Source organism: Colius striatus, chromosome 1, assembly GCF_028858725.1.
Source record: "Colius striatus isolate bColStr4 chromosome 1, bColStr4.1.hap1, whole genome shotgun sequence".
In the NCBI taxonomy this organism is placed as follows: domain Eukaryota; kingdom Metazoa; phylum Chordata; class Aves; order Coliiformes; family Coliidae; genus Colius; species Colius striatus.
Genome location: NC_084759.1, coordinates 357161 through 373698, shown reverse-complemented (window position 1 = coordinate 373698; position 16538 = coordinate 357161). Strand labels below are relative to the sequence as shown.

General features: G+C 56.7%; 1 protein-coding gene across 1 annotated transcript in view; it reads right to left on the bottom strand.

Moving 5' to 3' along the window:
* Positions 1 to 16538, bottom strand: part of DCHS1 (dachsous cadherin-related 1) — a 54659-nt gene that overhangs the window by 34922 nt on the left and 3199 nt on the right. The window contains exon 2 of the mRNA XM_061989752.1: positions 14040 to 15850. Within this exon, the coding sequence (XP_061845736.1) occupies positions 14040 to 15791 (1752 nt within the window). The 5' untranslated portion in view covers positions 15792 to 15850. The remainder of the gene's footprint in view (positions 1 to 14039; positions 15851 to 16538) is intronic.

The following is a 16538-nucleotide window of genomic DNA, read 5'->3' as shown; positions in this document are numbered from 1 at the left end:
CAATGCTGGGCTAGGAAATCTCTGAGTTGGAGCTGCTAAGAAGGCAGCAGCACCTGATGGAAGCCTCTGGATCATAGACCTCAGATCTCACAAACACTTTCCATTTCCTAGGCCAACCAGGGGTGACATGAACTGACTGGGGATGTCGTTATCAGTGGAGACATTGGCACTAGTGACCATGAAGTGCAATGTTCAGGATCCTGAAAGAGGGGTGGTAGATCACAGACAGATTATGCAGGCAACTGGCAGGTGGGACAGATCCCGTGGGAGGCAGCTCTGAGGGCCAAGGGACCTCAGGAAAGATGGTGAGCTTGTTCCAGGCACAGGGACACTCCATCCCAGTACTCAGGAAAACAAGGAGACAGATCAGCAAGACTGCCTTGGCTGAGCAGGCACCTTAGGGCTCTGCTGCAATGCAAAGAGGTAGCACATGGGAGACAGACTCAGAGGCAAGTGACAAAGGAGGGATACACATTGCCCAGGCCTGTAGGGATGGTGTCAGGGAAGTCAAAGTTCAAGTGGGGTTGAGACCTGCAAGAAAAACCGAGGGTGCTGAGAAGAGCCTCTACCACTACATCAGTAGTATCGGGCTGAACAAGGGCCTGTTTCTGGATGTGGTGGGTGATTTAGTGACAGCAAGCACAGGTAAGACTAAGACACTCAATGCCTCCTTTACCTCAGGCTTCACCAACAAGGTATCCCAAGCCTCTGTGCGTTTTGAAAGGGTTCAGAGAGCTACCAGACAGGGATGAAGACTTAGTCAGGATTTCTTCAGTGAGCCTGATCCACACAAGTTCATGGGACTCAAGAGGTTGCATCAATGGATGCTGACAGAAACAGATTTGCAGGGCTGCTCCTTCAAGAGATCAGGGGAGGTCCCTGACAACTGGAGGAAAGCAGAGGTTGCACTCCACCTACAAGAAAGGCCAGAGGATGATCTGAGGAGCTACACTCCTGACAGCCTCACTTTGGTCCCTGGGTGAACCCTGGGGTGAGTCCTCTTGGAGTCTTTGGTGACATGGAGGGGCCTGGGAAGGGAAGAGCTGTCACAGACTGACTGTCCCAGTGGCTTCTGCAAGGCAACAAAAGCCTCTGTGGCTGAAGGGATGGCAAGTGCCTCGACTGCAAGCATTTCCACACCTTCTCCCACAGTCCTCGTATCCAAGGCAGGATGTTACAGTTTGGAGGGCTGGACCAGAGGTGGCTCTGCCCGGAGATGACAAGGGGAGCACCACAGGTATGAGCACAGGGACTTCTCCTGCTTCATGTCATCAGCAACAACCCTGTGCAGGCACAGAGTGTACACTCCTTAAAGTTATGGATAACACCAGTCTGGGGAGGGGGAAGGAGCTGACATATCTGAGAGTGGCACTGGAGGCTGACTGGAACTGCATGAAACTGCAAGGACAAATGCCAAGTCCTGCTCTGGGAAACAAAGTACCCCTGAAACAGCACAGGCCAGGGTGGGGAAGCAGCTCTGGGGAGAATGTGTTGGAGGTCTGGGTGTGCAGCCAGCAGCACATGATCCACAGTGCACCCTGCCAACACGAAGAGCCCAGCAGCTCACATCCTGGTCTGTGTGAACAGGGACACAACCAAGAGGTAAAGAGCAGGGATTGGCCTCCCCTCTACTCACCCCTCACTAAACCACATCTAGACACTGCATCTACTTTTAGGGCCCCAGTACAGGGAAGACTTTGACAAACTGTGGCAAGTTCAGGGACAGCCATTGAGCCACTCCAGAGGCTGGAGCACCTGCCCTGCAAGGAGCTGCTTGCTCAGCCTTCAGGAGAGAAGGCTTGCAGACCTAACAGCCAGCTGCCAACATCACTGGTGAGCTTATCAAGGAAATGGAGCCAGGCTCTTCACAGTGGCATACAACAGCAGAACAAGAGACCACAGGGACTGGTTGAAATGAGAACTTTGGGCTGGATACAGGGTAAAGATCTTTCCCTGTGAGGACTGTCCAGTATTGGAGCAGGTTGCCAAATGAGGTTGTGCAGCCTCTATCCTTGGAGGTTTACAGATGCTACTGGATGAGGTTGTGAGCAGCCTGGTCTGACCCCAGAGCTGCCCCTGCTTCGAGGACCGAAGACCTTCCAGGATCTCTCCAATCTGAATTACTCTGTCAGCTAGTGATCCAGCTTTCCCCAGAACAGACTGTTGGACACTAGTAAAGCAGCTTTGCTATGCAGAGCTTTGCTCTGCTGTACTACAGCTGCTCTTTGGCTCCTCATCCAGCACTCAGTGTAGCCCTGTGCTATGTGGCCCTTCACCTTCCCTATCTCAGGACTCACAACTGTTGCACACCCAGCAGCATCCACAGATTTGCTGCAAGTCCAGCCAGCCCCAGCAATACCTGCTCCCCCTCCTCTTCTTCCACTCACACATGGGGCCAGGCAAACACAGGGCACTAAGGAAGACTCCAGCAAGTGTCCTCAATTCTCTGTCCATTTTCTAAGCAGAGGACTGCAGGACTAGCGGGGTTTTCCTCAGGGTCTGTGTCTCTACAGGAGCTTTGCACCATTGCCAAAGGCAGTGCAGCACCCCAGCATCCCCCTACAAGCACAGAGCACAGGTAGCTGCCTTGCCTCTGCTTACAACCCACAGCAGGGTCACAGCATGCTGAGGGCCAGCAGGGAACAGCGACAGGTACACATTCCCTGGAGGTCTTTCCAACAGGATCTGCATCTGCCAGGCACAACAACATGCATTGACTCTTCCAGGCAGGCAAAGAGCAGTGATTCAATACTTTATAGCCTAGGAAGCCTTCAGTCACATAGCAGAATGCACACACATCCATGTGCTCATTTTCTGCTCCCTTAGCCTCGCCTGCAGGCTGCTTCTCTGCTGCACCACTGCCTTGGCTTCACTGACACCCTGCACTAGGCCTGGGCCCATCTCTAGCACCTCCTCAACTTCTGTCTCCTATGTTTTCAGAGCTTCAGCATGTCCAGGGTCCGTTTAATGCATTCCTGGATCCTAGCAAGGGTAAAGGCTGCTTAGGCTGGCACAAGCTGTGAGTTCCCAGGTAGCCAAAGAGAGGATATACTCCCTGGGGAAGCAAGAAAGCAGCATGAATCAACCCCTTTCCAAGGGCCATGAGACACCCACTGCACTTGGCTGGGAACAAGTTTATACTCAGGCAAGAGACAGAAGTGGTCAGCAGGATCCTGTGCCCTTCATTAGTGTTTCAGTCCAAGCTCATACTTGAGCCCTAACAACATGGGCTGGCAATTTTAAAGCTATTTGGACACAAGCTGTATGCCTGGCTTTTGTTGGTTCCTCCTTACGCCACACAAAGGAAATAAGAGAATACAGGACAGAACAAGGGACACACTGTGCAGCAGCACAAACCAGGAGCTGGTCTGCAAAAGAAAACCTGATGGAAGCAAAATAAGGGTTTTGCTTGCTAAACAAGTGAAGCAGAGGAGAGAGAGGCAGGAGAAGCCAGGGAGGACAGCTCACTTCAGTATGAGGGGCGAACCAGAGGCCAGCATCCTGGTGCTGTTGAAGGCAGCAGACAATCTGGACATCAGGGGCTGGAGACTGATTCCAGGGCCAGAAACCAACAGCATCCCCAGGGGAAAAGCTGCATTTCACTGCAGACTTTGGAGACAAGATGTTTAGTATAGGCAGTTGTTAACCAGTGCTGCAGCCATGCCCCAGAGCAGGATGAGGGAGAGGGGACAAAAGCACATGCTGACAGCTGCTGAGTGGGCAGAGAGCCCTTACAGACAGCCCCAGAAGGATGCTTTATACATTGGGCAGCCTCTCTGTGTCTATAGAAGTTGTTTGTAACCACTACAAAATGGTTGAGGATGTTCTCAAAGTCTATATGCAAGACAAACAGTGAATAAAAGTCCACTTAAATATAAGAAAAAAGTTCCACCTAAATATAAGAAAAAACTCTTTCCCTGAGAGATGAGGGAGCAGTGGAACAGGCTGCCCAGAGGGGTTGTGGAGTCTCCTTCCTTGGAGGTCTTCAAGACCCTTCTGGACATGTTCCTATGCGGCCTGATCTAGGTGACACTGCTTCTGCAGGGGGGTTGGACTGGATGAGCTCTAAAGGTCCCTTCCAACCCCACCATTCTGTGATTCTATGATTCCATAATATTTAGAGGCATGATCAGTCAGATATGGTAAAGTCAGACTTGGGACCTGTCCTGCAAAAGCTAGTATTGATGAGGGAGAGGATTCTCCCCCTCTGGTCCTCTCTGGTGAGTCTCCCCCAAAGCACTGCAAACAGCTCTGGGCACCAACAAAAGAGCATTGAGCTGCTGGAGCGAGCCCAGAGGAGCCACGGAGAGGATGTGAGGGCTGGAGCCCCTCTGCTCTGGAAACAGGCTGAGAGAGCTGGAGGTGTTCAGCCTGGACGAGAGAAGGCTCCAGGAGACCTCAGAGCAGCCTCCAGTCCCTAAAGGGCTCACGAGAAACATGGGCATGGACTTTATGCAAGGGGCTGGAGGGACAGGACAAGGGCTGCTGGCTCCAGAGTGCCAGAGGGGAGACTGAGGGGAGATGTGAGGAAGTTCTTTACTGTCAGGTTAAGGTCCTTTCTAACCCAAACCACTCTATGATTCTGTGTTTTTCTGCCAGCAGGAGAAATGTGCTAACTGAAAAACACACAAACATGCAAAATGTTGTCATGAAATAGCTACAGCTTGGCACATTCACCATCTGTGTGCCCCTGAGGAGAACTGGGAAAGGCCTAAAGGGTGAAAGGCAGAGGGAAAAGGAGTAAGAGGCTAAATGCACAAGGAACTGCACAGTGTGGTGGTGGCATGAAGCTGGGGTATGCTACTGTTATTTCTGCATTAAAAATCAGAATCATAGACTCATCACATAGCTTGGGTTAGAGGAGACCATAAAGGGCACGTAGTTCAACTCCACTGCAATGAGCAGGGACATCTTCAACCAGATCAGGTTGCTCAAGTCAAGTCAGGGAAAGAAACCGTGTGAAAGTGACAGACAAAAGATGTTATTCCTTTCAGATAACAGATGCAGGTGAAATGCCACTGTGCCCCTTGGGATCCAGGAATGTGTTACAGAACTCAGGGGATGAACCCGATGTGTGTTTTGAGGAGTTTTCTGTGACAGGCATAGAGGAGGCTGCTCCCATGGAGAGGCTCAGAGAATGCATCTGGTGCATTTTCTGCTGAAGTCACTGACTGATCACTGAACCAACACAATCTGTCTGCATTCAATTCTAAACGTGATTTGAATCTGGGTTTGAATCTGTCAAGGGATTTCAAAGCCAAGAAGGGCTTCTGCAGTTGCACAGGTGACAAAGGGAAGGGCAGGGAAAATGCAGGCCCACAGCTGAGGGAGATGGAGGTGTAAAAGACTGAGGTACTTAATGCCTTCTTTCCTCAGTCTTTACTAGTAAGACCAGTCTTCAGGAACTGCAGGTCCTGGTGGCTGGAGGGAAGGCTGGAGCAAGGAAGATCTCTCAATGCCCTGCCCTGGCCTTGGGGAGGCCACATCTGCAGTGCTGGGGCCAGGGCTGGGCTGCCCAGCTGCAGAGGGACAGGGAAGTGCTGCAGAGAGGCCAGTGCAGGGACACCAAGGTGCTGAGGGGCTGCAACATGTGTGTGAGGAGGAAAGGCTGCAGCCCTGGGGCTGCTCAGCCTGGGGAACAGAAGCCTGAGCTCAGGGGCACCTCAGCAGCACTCACAAGCACCTAAAGGCTCCTGCAAGGTGCTGAAAGGCTCAGGAGGTGCCACTTGGGTGTGTGGTGGCCAGTGGCAGGCCAAGGGGGAAGGGGCAGAGGCTGGGACACAGCAAGTGCCCCTGGCCCAGGAGGAGCAAGTGCTTTGGTGCTGAGGGGAGGGAGCCCTGGCCCAGGCTGCCCAGGGAGGTGGGGGAGTCCCCATCCCTGGAGATATTTAAAACACACAGAGATCAGGTGCTGAGGAACAGAGGTCAGTTTAGTGATGGGCCTGTCAGTGTGAGATGAGGGGTTGGACTTGATGCTCTTAAAGGCCATGAAGATGATGAGGGGACTGAAGCCTCTGCTGTGAGGAAAGGCTGAGAGAGCTGGGTCTGCTCAGCCTGGAGATGAGGAGGCTCAGCGGGGGAGATCATCCATACAGGAAAGAGAACATCAAGAGGACAGAGCCAGGCTCTTCCCAGTGGTGCCCAGTGCTAGAAACAGAGGCCATAGGCACAAACTAAAGTACAGGAGTGTCTCTCTGAATATCATGAGGTACTTTTTCACTGTGAGGGCAGACCAAGCTCTAGCACAGGTTCTCCAGGAAGGTGTCTTGAGTTCCATGGTTGGAGGTACTGAAAAGCTATCTGGACATGGTCCTGAGCCACCAACTCTGGACAACTTTGCTTGGGCAGTGTGGGTTGTACTAGATTATCTTGAAAGGTCCGAACTCAACCATTCTGTGATGTCCAGCCAAAGGCACTCCTGAATCTCCTATTCCCCATTCAGCTCCGACCCTTCTGAGACAGCTGATATGCCGCTCCAGCGCTGCACCACAGCTCTGACAGCACTGCAGTTCTGCTCAGAAGACTTCACCTGTGTGCCCTACAGCTGCTGGGAGTGCTGCAGCCAAAGCAGAGCACAACTGGATGACAAAGATCAGCAACACAGGCTAGGCAGAAAGAAACAAGAGCACCAGCCTTAGGGAGCTACGACTGCTGTGAGGGAAGGAGGGCAGGTGCTGGGCAAGTATGGCTCTCCCCACTGCATGAGGAATTGGGAGGAGAAAGATGGGCATTGAGGCCTGGTTATTTCATGCCCTTCTCTAGTCCCTCAGCTAGATGGTCCCCAGAGCAGGGGATGGATAGAGAAGCACACTGGGGTCCTCAGCTGCATCACCTGTAGCAGTCAGTTTCTCCTTCTCACAGACCCATCTAGAGGGCAACACTACAGCCCCTGAGACAGAGCCATCGGCTCCCCCAGCCTCACTGCTGGCCTTGGTGAGCCCCTGTACAGCACAGGGAAGCGATGGAGTGCTCAGGCCTCCATCTCTGGCTGTTCTCTCCAGCTCCAGCGAGCACAGTCAGCAGGCAGGGAGCTCATCTGGAGCCCTGCCCTGGCTGGATCTCTGCTACGCACATGTTACGCTGTGGCTTTGGCAAACATCTGGCTCTGGGCTCCCGCCCCTCCGAGTGACGGCTCTTGGTGGGAGAGGAGGGGAGGCTGGCGCCAGTGTGGTCAGCGATCCCACGCACGGCTCCCTGTGCCTGAGTGTGTGCCAGGCATCCTGCCCTCCCCAGCCCTGGCACCACTGCTGACCAGCTAAAAGCAGCCAGGGAGCGGCCACGGCTGCTATTTCAGGAGCCGTCCCGGGCTGGCGGCTGCGCTCAGCCCCCAGCGCACACAGGCCCCGGGGACTCAGGGGTCAGGGGCTGGCCCCAGCTATTGTCCAGCACACGTGGCCGAGGCGAGGGTCAGACTCGAGGCTGCAGGCAGCAGAGTGTCTGGGGAGAGCCCCTGCACAGCTGCAGCACTGCCTAAATCACTGACTCCTGCTGCCACATGGCACTGCCTGCACTGCTGGCTCCTGCAGCCCTGCAGCCACATGGCACTGCCTGCACCGCTGGCTCCTGCAGCCACACAGCACTGCCTGCACTGCTGGCTCCTGCAGCCACACAGCACTGCCTGCACTGCTGGCTCCTGCAGCCACAGAGTACTGCCTGCACCACTGGCTCCTGCAGCCACACAGCACTGCCTGCACTGCTGCCTCCTGCAGCCACACAGCACTGCCTGCACTGCTGGCTCCTGCAGCCACACAGCACTGCCTGCACTGCTGCCTCCTGCAGCCATATGACACTGCCTGCACTGCTCACTCCTGCAGCCCCAGGGCACTGCCTGCACTGCTGGCTCCTGCGGCCCTGCAGCCCCAGGGCACTGCCTGCACTGCTGGCTCCTGCGGCCCTGCAGCCCCAGGGCACTGCCTGCACCACTGGCTCCTGCAGCCATATGACACTGCCTGCACTGCTCACTCCTGCAGCCCTGCAGCCCCAGGGCACTGCCTGCACCGCTGGCTCCTGCGGCCCTGCAGCCACATGGCACTGCCTGTACTACTGGCTTCTGCAGCCCCAGGGCACTGCCTGCACTGCTGGCTCCTGCAGCCATCCCAAGAGATATGCACAGGGCTGCCACACACACACAGAGCAAAGTGTGGAGAACAGGGGCTCCCTGTGGCCTCCAGCACTGCTCTGGGAGGGGGTAAAGCCTCCAGTCTTGAGGAGGTGCAGTTTAATCACAGCCATCGTCTGGGAGGTGGGACTATGGAGGGTGAGACTGACCAGCAGGCTGTGGGAGCCTACGGGCGAACATTGCCTTTCTAAGAGCTGGGGCAGAGCCAGGCACAGGAAGATGAGGAGCAAGGCTCACACATGGGCACCCAGGTGTCCTCTCTGGCGCAGCAGCAGGGAGGAGAAATGAGAGCTGCAGCAGGGAGCTACAGGGCACTGGGAGCTCAGCAGAGAGTGCAGAAGCGGAGAGAGCTGAGCTGGGCATGGAAACCGCGTCCCTGCAGAGGACAAGTGCTCAAGGTGGAGGGCTTGAGTAGGGGAGCAAGAGTGCGGGGTGCCAAGGGATTGGGTCTGGGCAGGACTTCCTGGGGGAGTGCTGATGCCAAGGTCTCCAGGGTGCTGGGCTGGGTTTCGTCTGTGCAGAGCTCAAGGGGAGTGCTCACAGAGTAGGTCAACACAGAGAGATGTGGGACAAGGGCAGGCAGGTGAGGCTGGGGCTCAAGGCAGCATGAGATAGAGCGTCCTGGGCCAGGTAACCATGGAGAAACTGTCAGGGATAGGGAGCAGGGAGGGTCTGGAACGTCCCAAGAGCCACACAGGTGAGGGAGAGCTGTGCTGGGTGCAAAGCTGCCAGGATCCCTGGGGGGAACAAGCAACAGCAGCCGGCAGCAAGCAAGGGGCGTGCAGAGAACCTGAGGGAGCAGAGGCTGAGGGATGGAGAGGCTGAGGGACAGAGGGTCGCTGTTGGGAGGCACAGGGCCGGCGCGTGGGAGGGCAGCGGGCCCAGGTGTGGGGCTGGGGGCTGACACGGAGCAGGGAGGCTGTGAGCAAGGGCTGTGGGAGGAAGAGGAGTTGTAAAGGGCCTGAGGCTGAGGCAGAGGTGAGGGAAAAGGGGCAGCTGTGAGGGGGCTGGGGATCTGCGAAGAGGAAGGAGGGAGCTGTGCGAGGGGGCTGGGGGAGGAGCAGAGCATGGGGGGAGAGCAGTGCGAGGGGCTGGGGCCTCTTGGCTGCAGTGGAAAAGCTGCTGCAGCTCCAGGGGAAATGCTACTTGAATTAATCATGGCGCTGGCTGCTGTGCCAAGCCCAGGAGGAGGCTGCTGGCAGCGCAAGGAAATAACTTTCACAGGAATTTGGAACAAACGCAGCTCTTCTGGCAGTAACAACAGCACTCACCTCCCCCACAGCCTCCCCATGTCCCAGCAGCTCCCTGTGTCCCCGCTCCTCATGCACCCCCAGACTGCCCCACGCTGCAGCCTGCTCTCCCAGAGGTGTGATGCACTCCCTCCCTTCACATTGCTCCCAGCAAGCCCCCATCTTGCCTCCTCTGAGGAGGGGGAGGCCTGTTTCATGTTGTGCAAAGGTCTGGAAATAGGTTAATGCCAAATCCCTTGTCCCAAGAAACCAAATGCATGTAGTCATGTCCTCCCCACCTCCTGCCACTCTCTTTGGCAGTAATGTTGGTGAGCATTAGTCCTGCTGCTGTTCCACTCCTCATGCAGGACTGCTCCTCTCGCAGCTGCCCCTGCAGCAGCAAACCCAGTGCATCGGGACCCTCTTTCAGTGATACAGACCGTGTGGCCTGGTCTATCCCACAGCCCCTCATGCAGGTCCTTCTGTCTGGGGCACAGCCTGTGCATGCAGCACAGCCAGCATGGCCACTCAGGACCCACACCTCAAGCCTCATCAGACTCCTCCTGGGAACTGCAAGGTAAGGCTGGGTGTTAGCTGTGGTGCAGCTCAGTTTTTGACTTCTGATGGTCTGTTCGCCAGCAATGGTGCATATGGATGCAAAGGAAATAGGTAAACCTTGGTTCCAAAAACTATTAATATTGGATCTATGCAAGAATCAATAATCCACCATCTCATCCACAGTTCTGTGGAATCAGCCTGTGCTCACAACATGGGGCTAACACAGCTCTCCGTGCTTCATGCTGGCTGCCAGAGGACAGACAATACTTGATTTAGCATGAGAAGTTAGAAAGGCTCAGAAAGACAATATCTGACCATGCATGCAGCTTGCTGGTACAAAGTCAAATGTTTCAAACAAATTTAAGCCAGAAGGGTGAATTTATACCAGAACAGTGCTTCACATCATGCAAGCATAGCATCTGAATGCAGTCTGATGAGCCCTAAAGCCTACATTTTATCAAGGCCACAAAGAGAAAGAGAGACACCCAGGCAGTGACAATTGCTCTGTTTTCTCCTGGTTTTGTGTTCACTGATTCCCTGGGCTCCTGCTCCACTGGTGTTTCTCTCTCATCTCAGACTTGAACTGCGAGTTGGGTATTTCCTTTGCTTAGTGCTCATGCAGAGTTTGCTACTGTGGGACCTGGCCCATGATAAACACAAGTAATAAATAAAGAAGTTATGAGATACTTTTACTTTCTCAGGAGCTACGGCCAGCAGCATGCTTTGCTCATCTCTGTACACCAAGCACAAACCCCAGCCTGGCACAGAGGATGGGCTGTGTAAGGGAGCAGGGGACCTGCAGCCGTTCTACAAGTCTCTTCTGGCCACTCACACGGACTCCTCCGTTCCCCATCACTCTGTCCAGCCCATGGGGAGCAGATATCACCAACTCAAATATACCTGAGCCTCCCAAGACTTTTTGCTTAGAAACACGGCAGTCTGATGAGAATTGAACCTAGGTCAGCTCTGTGCTGATCCTGGAGGCAGATCATGCTGTGGCTTAAGCACTCGTCACCATCATGCGACCAGATCCAGCCCGTGAGAGAGACCCCTCAACGTCCCAAGGCAGAACAAACCCTGATGCCTGAAGCCACAGGGTGAGAGCAACCTCCCACCGACCTCTGGGACACGATGCTGGCTGCTGGCCCCAGGCCCCAGGCAGCATCTCTGAGCCCGTCCTATGCGGGGCTGCAGGGCTGTAGGGCAGCCGTGCCTGAGCACCCGCTGCCTGCCCCAGCCCTGCCCGGCTCCCCGGCCTGGCCGTGTCCTGCGCGGCGCAGAGCCCAGCCGGCAGCCTGGCCAGCCTCCTTTCCCATCCTCTCACATTTCCCGGCTCAGAGGAAGCAGCAGCAGATGTGTGAGCTGTTTGCTTTGTGCCGAGGCCACGCGGGAGTTACCTGCGCTCAGCCCAGACGCGCCGCTTCCAAGCGAAACACGAGGCCTGAGCCAAGGCCGTCGAGATCTGTCCAAGCCCTCAGTCGCTGCTGGCCGCAGGGCCAGCACCATTCCCTGTGCAGCACGGAGTTGGGCTGGCGCCGGCACCAGCCTCACCACAGCCAGGCAGCCACACGCTGCACCAGCTCCTCTGTCACCCCGGCACCACCCTGGCACCGGCCTCACCACAGCCAGGCAGCCACACGCTGCACCAGCTCCTCTGTCACCCCGGCCCCGGCACCACCCTGGCACCGGCCTCACCACAGCCAGGCAGCCACACGCTGCACCAGCTCCTCTGTCACCCCGGCACCACCCTGGCACCGGCCTCACCACAGCCAGGCAGCCACACGCTGCACCAGCTCCTCTGTCACCCCGGCCCCGGCACCACCCTGGCACCGGCCTCACCACAGCCAGGCAGCCACACGCCACACCAGCTCCTCTGTCACCCCGGCACCACCCTGGCACCGGCCTCACCACAGCCAGGCAGCCACACACTGCACCAGCTCCTCTGTCACCCTGGCCCCAGCACTGCCCCAGCACTGGCCTCACCACAGCCAGGCAGCCACACGCTGCACCAGCTCCTCTGTCACCCCGGCCCCGGCACCACCCTGGCACCGGCCTCACCACAGCCAGGCAGCCACACGCTGCACCAGCTCCTTTGTGCCACCCTGGTCCTGGCACTGCCCCTGCTCCTCTGCAGCCCCGCTGTCCCTGTCCCACACGGCCCAGCTCCTCTGCAGCCCCGCTGTCCCTGTCCCACACGGCCCAGCTCTTCTGCAGCCCCGCTGTCCCTGTCCCACACGGCCCAGCTCCTCTGCAGCCCCGCTGTCCCTGTCCCACATGGCCCAGCTCCTCTGCAGCCCCGCTGTCCCTGTCCCACACAGCCCAGCTCCTCTGCAGCCCCGCTGTCCCTGTCCCACACAGCCCAGCTCTTCTGCAGCCCCGCTGTCCCTCCAGCTTGTCCCGCACTTGGAGGCAGGAGCTCGGCCGCCATCTCCGATTGCATTTCCAGAAAGGCTCCCACACGGCAAGCGGCCCTGAGCAGGAAGGCACGGAGAAGGGGAGAGAGGGGGCCTCCCTTCAGGGGCTGCTGCAGCCCAGACATCCCTGCACACGCCTGGGGCCTCCACACTCGCCCAGGGACGTACAGCCCCTCCATTCTGCCCCTGTCTCTGAACTGACTCCTTCCCCATCTCTGTCCCCAGCCCAGCTCCTGTCCCCATCCCCTCCCACTGGAGACCATGTAGAGAGTTTCTCTGCACCAACCAAAGCCAAATCTTCCCCCACCCAAATCTGCCATCCACTTCTTCTGCCCAGGCTTCTCCTCAAACCCCAGGCTGACCCATCCCCTACTCCCTCAGATCTGTTCCATCCTAAACTTGCTCCTGCCCTACATTTCTTCTCAGAGCTGTCCCTTGCTTCCACTCGATTCCTCCTTCCCCCCACACTCTCCCCCTCACCCCTACCTCCATCCCCTGCACTCACCAAGCCCACCAGCCCCTCCTGTCCCATACTCCCGTCCCATCCTGCCAGTCCCCTGCATTCACACCCCGCACACGGCCTGCACTCACCAGCCCGAACACTCCTACCTGCCATGCCACAGCACTACACCTACAGCACACACCTATACATCCATTTTTCTCAACAGCTCCCCTTCTTCCTCCAGGCCTATCTGGAGGCTCTTTCTCCTGGCCAGGTCATAGGGATCTCCTCCTGCCTTGTCTCACAAGTACCAGAGCTCCTGCTTCCTCTCGCCGCCTGCTCCTGGCACTATGGGCACAGCTCACCACTTGGCCCCAGAGCTCCTCCTGGCCCCTGCCAGACATCCTGGTGCCCCATCACCCCAGCAAGGATGTGCCCCAAACTCTGTGTTTGTCCTGAGGGACAGCCTGGACACTGCCTTGGCTGTGCTACCGCACCAGTTCTCCACTGTCAGCCCCAAGTCCCACGTCCCTCAGACGTGCTGCTCCATCTGTCTCCAGCAACCAGGACTCGAGCTGTGATTGAAACAGCAAATGCAGGGTACATCAAATATGCAAAACACAAACAGCACGGCTGGCACATCTCAGGGTGCACAGAACCTGTCAGAGGGGCAGCACCTCTCCAGGCCTTGCCTCCGACCTCTGACTGCTGATGCAGCCTCTCTTAGCTCAGGTTGCACAGATGTTGTTCCCAGGGTGATATAACAATACCAATTGTGCATAATTAATGCTAATGTTCACAACCAGACTTGCAAACATTGATCAACTTAGGCTAATGACCCCACAGAGGGAGAGAGAGGATAGCAGTGTCACTACAAGCAGCTTCCTAGGGGTCTTACCCATGTCTCAAAGAACCATTCTGAGCATCCTGGACTGCAAGGCAGCTCCACTCTTGCACAAGCAAGGCTTGGCACAGTGGGTCTCAGTATTAACTGAAGTCATCACCCTGCTTTTCACAAAAGGCATCCTTGAGGTATGCCCATAGTATCAGTGGTAGCACCCAGTGCTCACATGTAGAAAGGGTGAAACAGTGCTCTGCCCCTTTTCTGACTCACACTGAGCAAGAGGATCCCTGTTCCAGCATTCCTGCTGCAACTGGTGCCCATCCAAGTCATCACAACTGCACCAAAGGGCCTCTGGTGACAGCTTTCCCACCCCAAGCCTCTCACGGCCCTGGCCGTGGCCTCCTTCAGCTCCGTTCCTGACAGCAGTGCCTACCTGTAAGAAGCAGGTCCCAACAGGAGTGTTCTCCTTCAGGGACACGTTGTAGAAGTTACTCCTGAACACTGGTTCGTTGTCATTGACGTCCTGCAGGGCCACGTGCACGACAGCTGAAGAAGAGAGGGCAGGGGTTCCCCTGTCTGTGGCCAGCACAGTCAGCTGCGGCTGGGGATCCTTCTCGTAATCCAGTGGGGCAGCGGTGGTGATGATGCCCGTGGCAGGGTCGATGGAGAACCAGCTGGAGTGCGTGTCCCGGCCATGCAAGATGCTGTACCGCACCTCCCCGTTGGGGCCCTGATCCTTGTCACGAGCTGTCACCTGCAGCACGAAGCTGCCCGGGTACACCACCTCAGGGATGCTCTGCCTGTACTCCTGCTGGTCAAAGAGCGGAGGGTTGTCGTTGATGTCCATCACTTGCAGCACAAAGGCCGACTCTGCCCGCAGCGGGGGTGTCCCCGAGTCGGTAGCTGTCACCCGCAAATCGTAGGAGTCTCTTTCTTCCCGGTCCAGCAGCTGGTCCACACAGATCAGGTAAATGATGTTGTCTTTGGTAGTGAGGGCGAACTTGCCATCCCCTCCCTCTAGCGTGACGTTGACGTTGGAGTACTCGCCATAGTCTGGGTCAGAAACGGAGATGCGTGCAACGTACTGCCCGGGCTGGGCTCCCTCGGAGATCTGCGGGGAGCCATCCTCGCTCAGGAAGATGATGGTCATAGTGGGCTGGTTGTCATTGTAGTCACGCACGTGAATGGTGACAAAGGCTGTGGTGACCTCGGGATGGACAGCTTTGTCCCTGGCCTGCACCACCAGCTCGTGCACCTTCCTTACTTCATAGTCCAGACCCTTGTTGAGCTTGATGACTCCGGTCCGGGAGTCGATAGTGAAGTACTGGTCGGGATCGCTCTGCCGCCGATTGATCTCATACACCACGTCTCCATTGTCGCCTTCATCCGCGTCGGAGGCAAAGACCTGCAAGATGCTGCTGCCAGGCTTCAGATTCTCCGAGATGAGAGTGTGATAGCGGCTCTGGTTGAAGGCAGGAGCGTTGTCATTGATGTCCTGGACGGCCACATCCAGCATCATCTGGGTGCTGCGGGGGGGAGAGCCCCCGTCATAGGCCTCCAGTAGCAGCGAGTACGACGAGCGGTTCTCCCGATCCAAGACGTTGCTGACCACCAGATCCAAGTACAGGACCCCATTGGGCCCTCGGCGCGTTTCCAGGCGGAAGGCCTGCCCCACGTTCCCCGCCTTGATCACGTAGCCTTGTGTGTTGAGCAGGCCACTGTCAGCATCGAAGGCTGGGTCCAAGGGAAATCTGCTGCCCACGGGGGTGTGCTCCGGGATCTGGAAGGTGCTGTGCTGTTTGGGAAAGGCTGGAGCGTGGTCATTGATGTCATTCACTTGGATGTTCACTTCTACCGTGATGCCCTCCGGGGTTACAGCAATGAAGCTGTAGTGGTCCCGAGTCTCTCTGTCCAGGACACGTGCTGTTTTGATGATACCGGTGTTCTCATCTATCCCCAGGTCGGTAGTGACACCGCTGCCCTCCTGTGCTGAGATGAAATACATGTAGGCACTAGTTCCAGGGGGCAAGCCAGCACTGATGTCCCCAATGATGGTGCCAGCTGGCTGCTCCTCATCTATTTGTAGATCCAGGGTGCCAAGGACAGCAGAGCCCTTCCCTGCTCTCAGGCCTCCGAGAATTAGCAGCTCCAGCAGAAGCACCGCTGACCCCTTCATCTGCTCCATGGCTGGTGGTTTGCAGAGCAGAGGGCGGCTCGATCTCCTTTGCAGCGGGCGCCTTAATCCTGCACGGAATGCAGACCAGAGGATGCTGGTTAAGAGAGAGCAGCAGAAGTAAGACAGAAAGAAAAAACTGGAGAGGGAAGGCCTGCCATGTACCCCCTGTCCAAATGCTCCATGTCACCTGCCCCTCACGAGGCACAAAGGTGTCTGGGCAGAGGGTGCCTGGGACAGCACCTAAAGTCAGCCAAGCAGGTCACAGCCTGGAGTGCACTGAGGCTGGCAACCAGGATCTCATCACATACTCTGTTGTCTACAGAGGGAAATAGTCTCCCCAACCATCCATGCTCCTGGCAATGCTGCAGCCAGCTGCCCTGGAGCACAGTGTTCCTGTGCCTTGAGCAGCTGAATCCTTCCTGCCAGGCTGACAGAGGTTGTCCGCAGGACGAGAGAGACCTCTGGGCAAAACAGCAGCCTAGCACCTCTCCACCCTGAAAAGTGCTGGTCTCAAACTGGGAGAAGGCTCGAGAAGTGGCTGTGCTGAGACCCCCTCCAGAGGCATGCCTCTGAGACCTCCCTCCAGCCCCTGCTCCCAGAGGCATGCTTCTGAGACCCCCTCCAGCCCCCACTTGCAGGACTGTGGGGACAGAGGTGCCAAAAAACCCAAGAGGTGCAAATCTGGTGTCCCTGGGGAGGAGCAGCAGAACTGGAGTGGGCTTAAATCCAGCAAACAATAAATCAGCATGGCTGTGT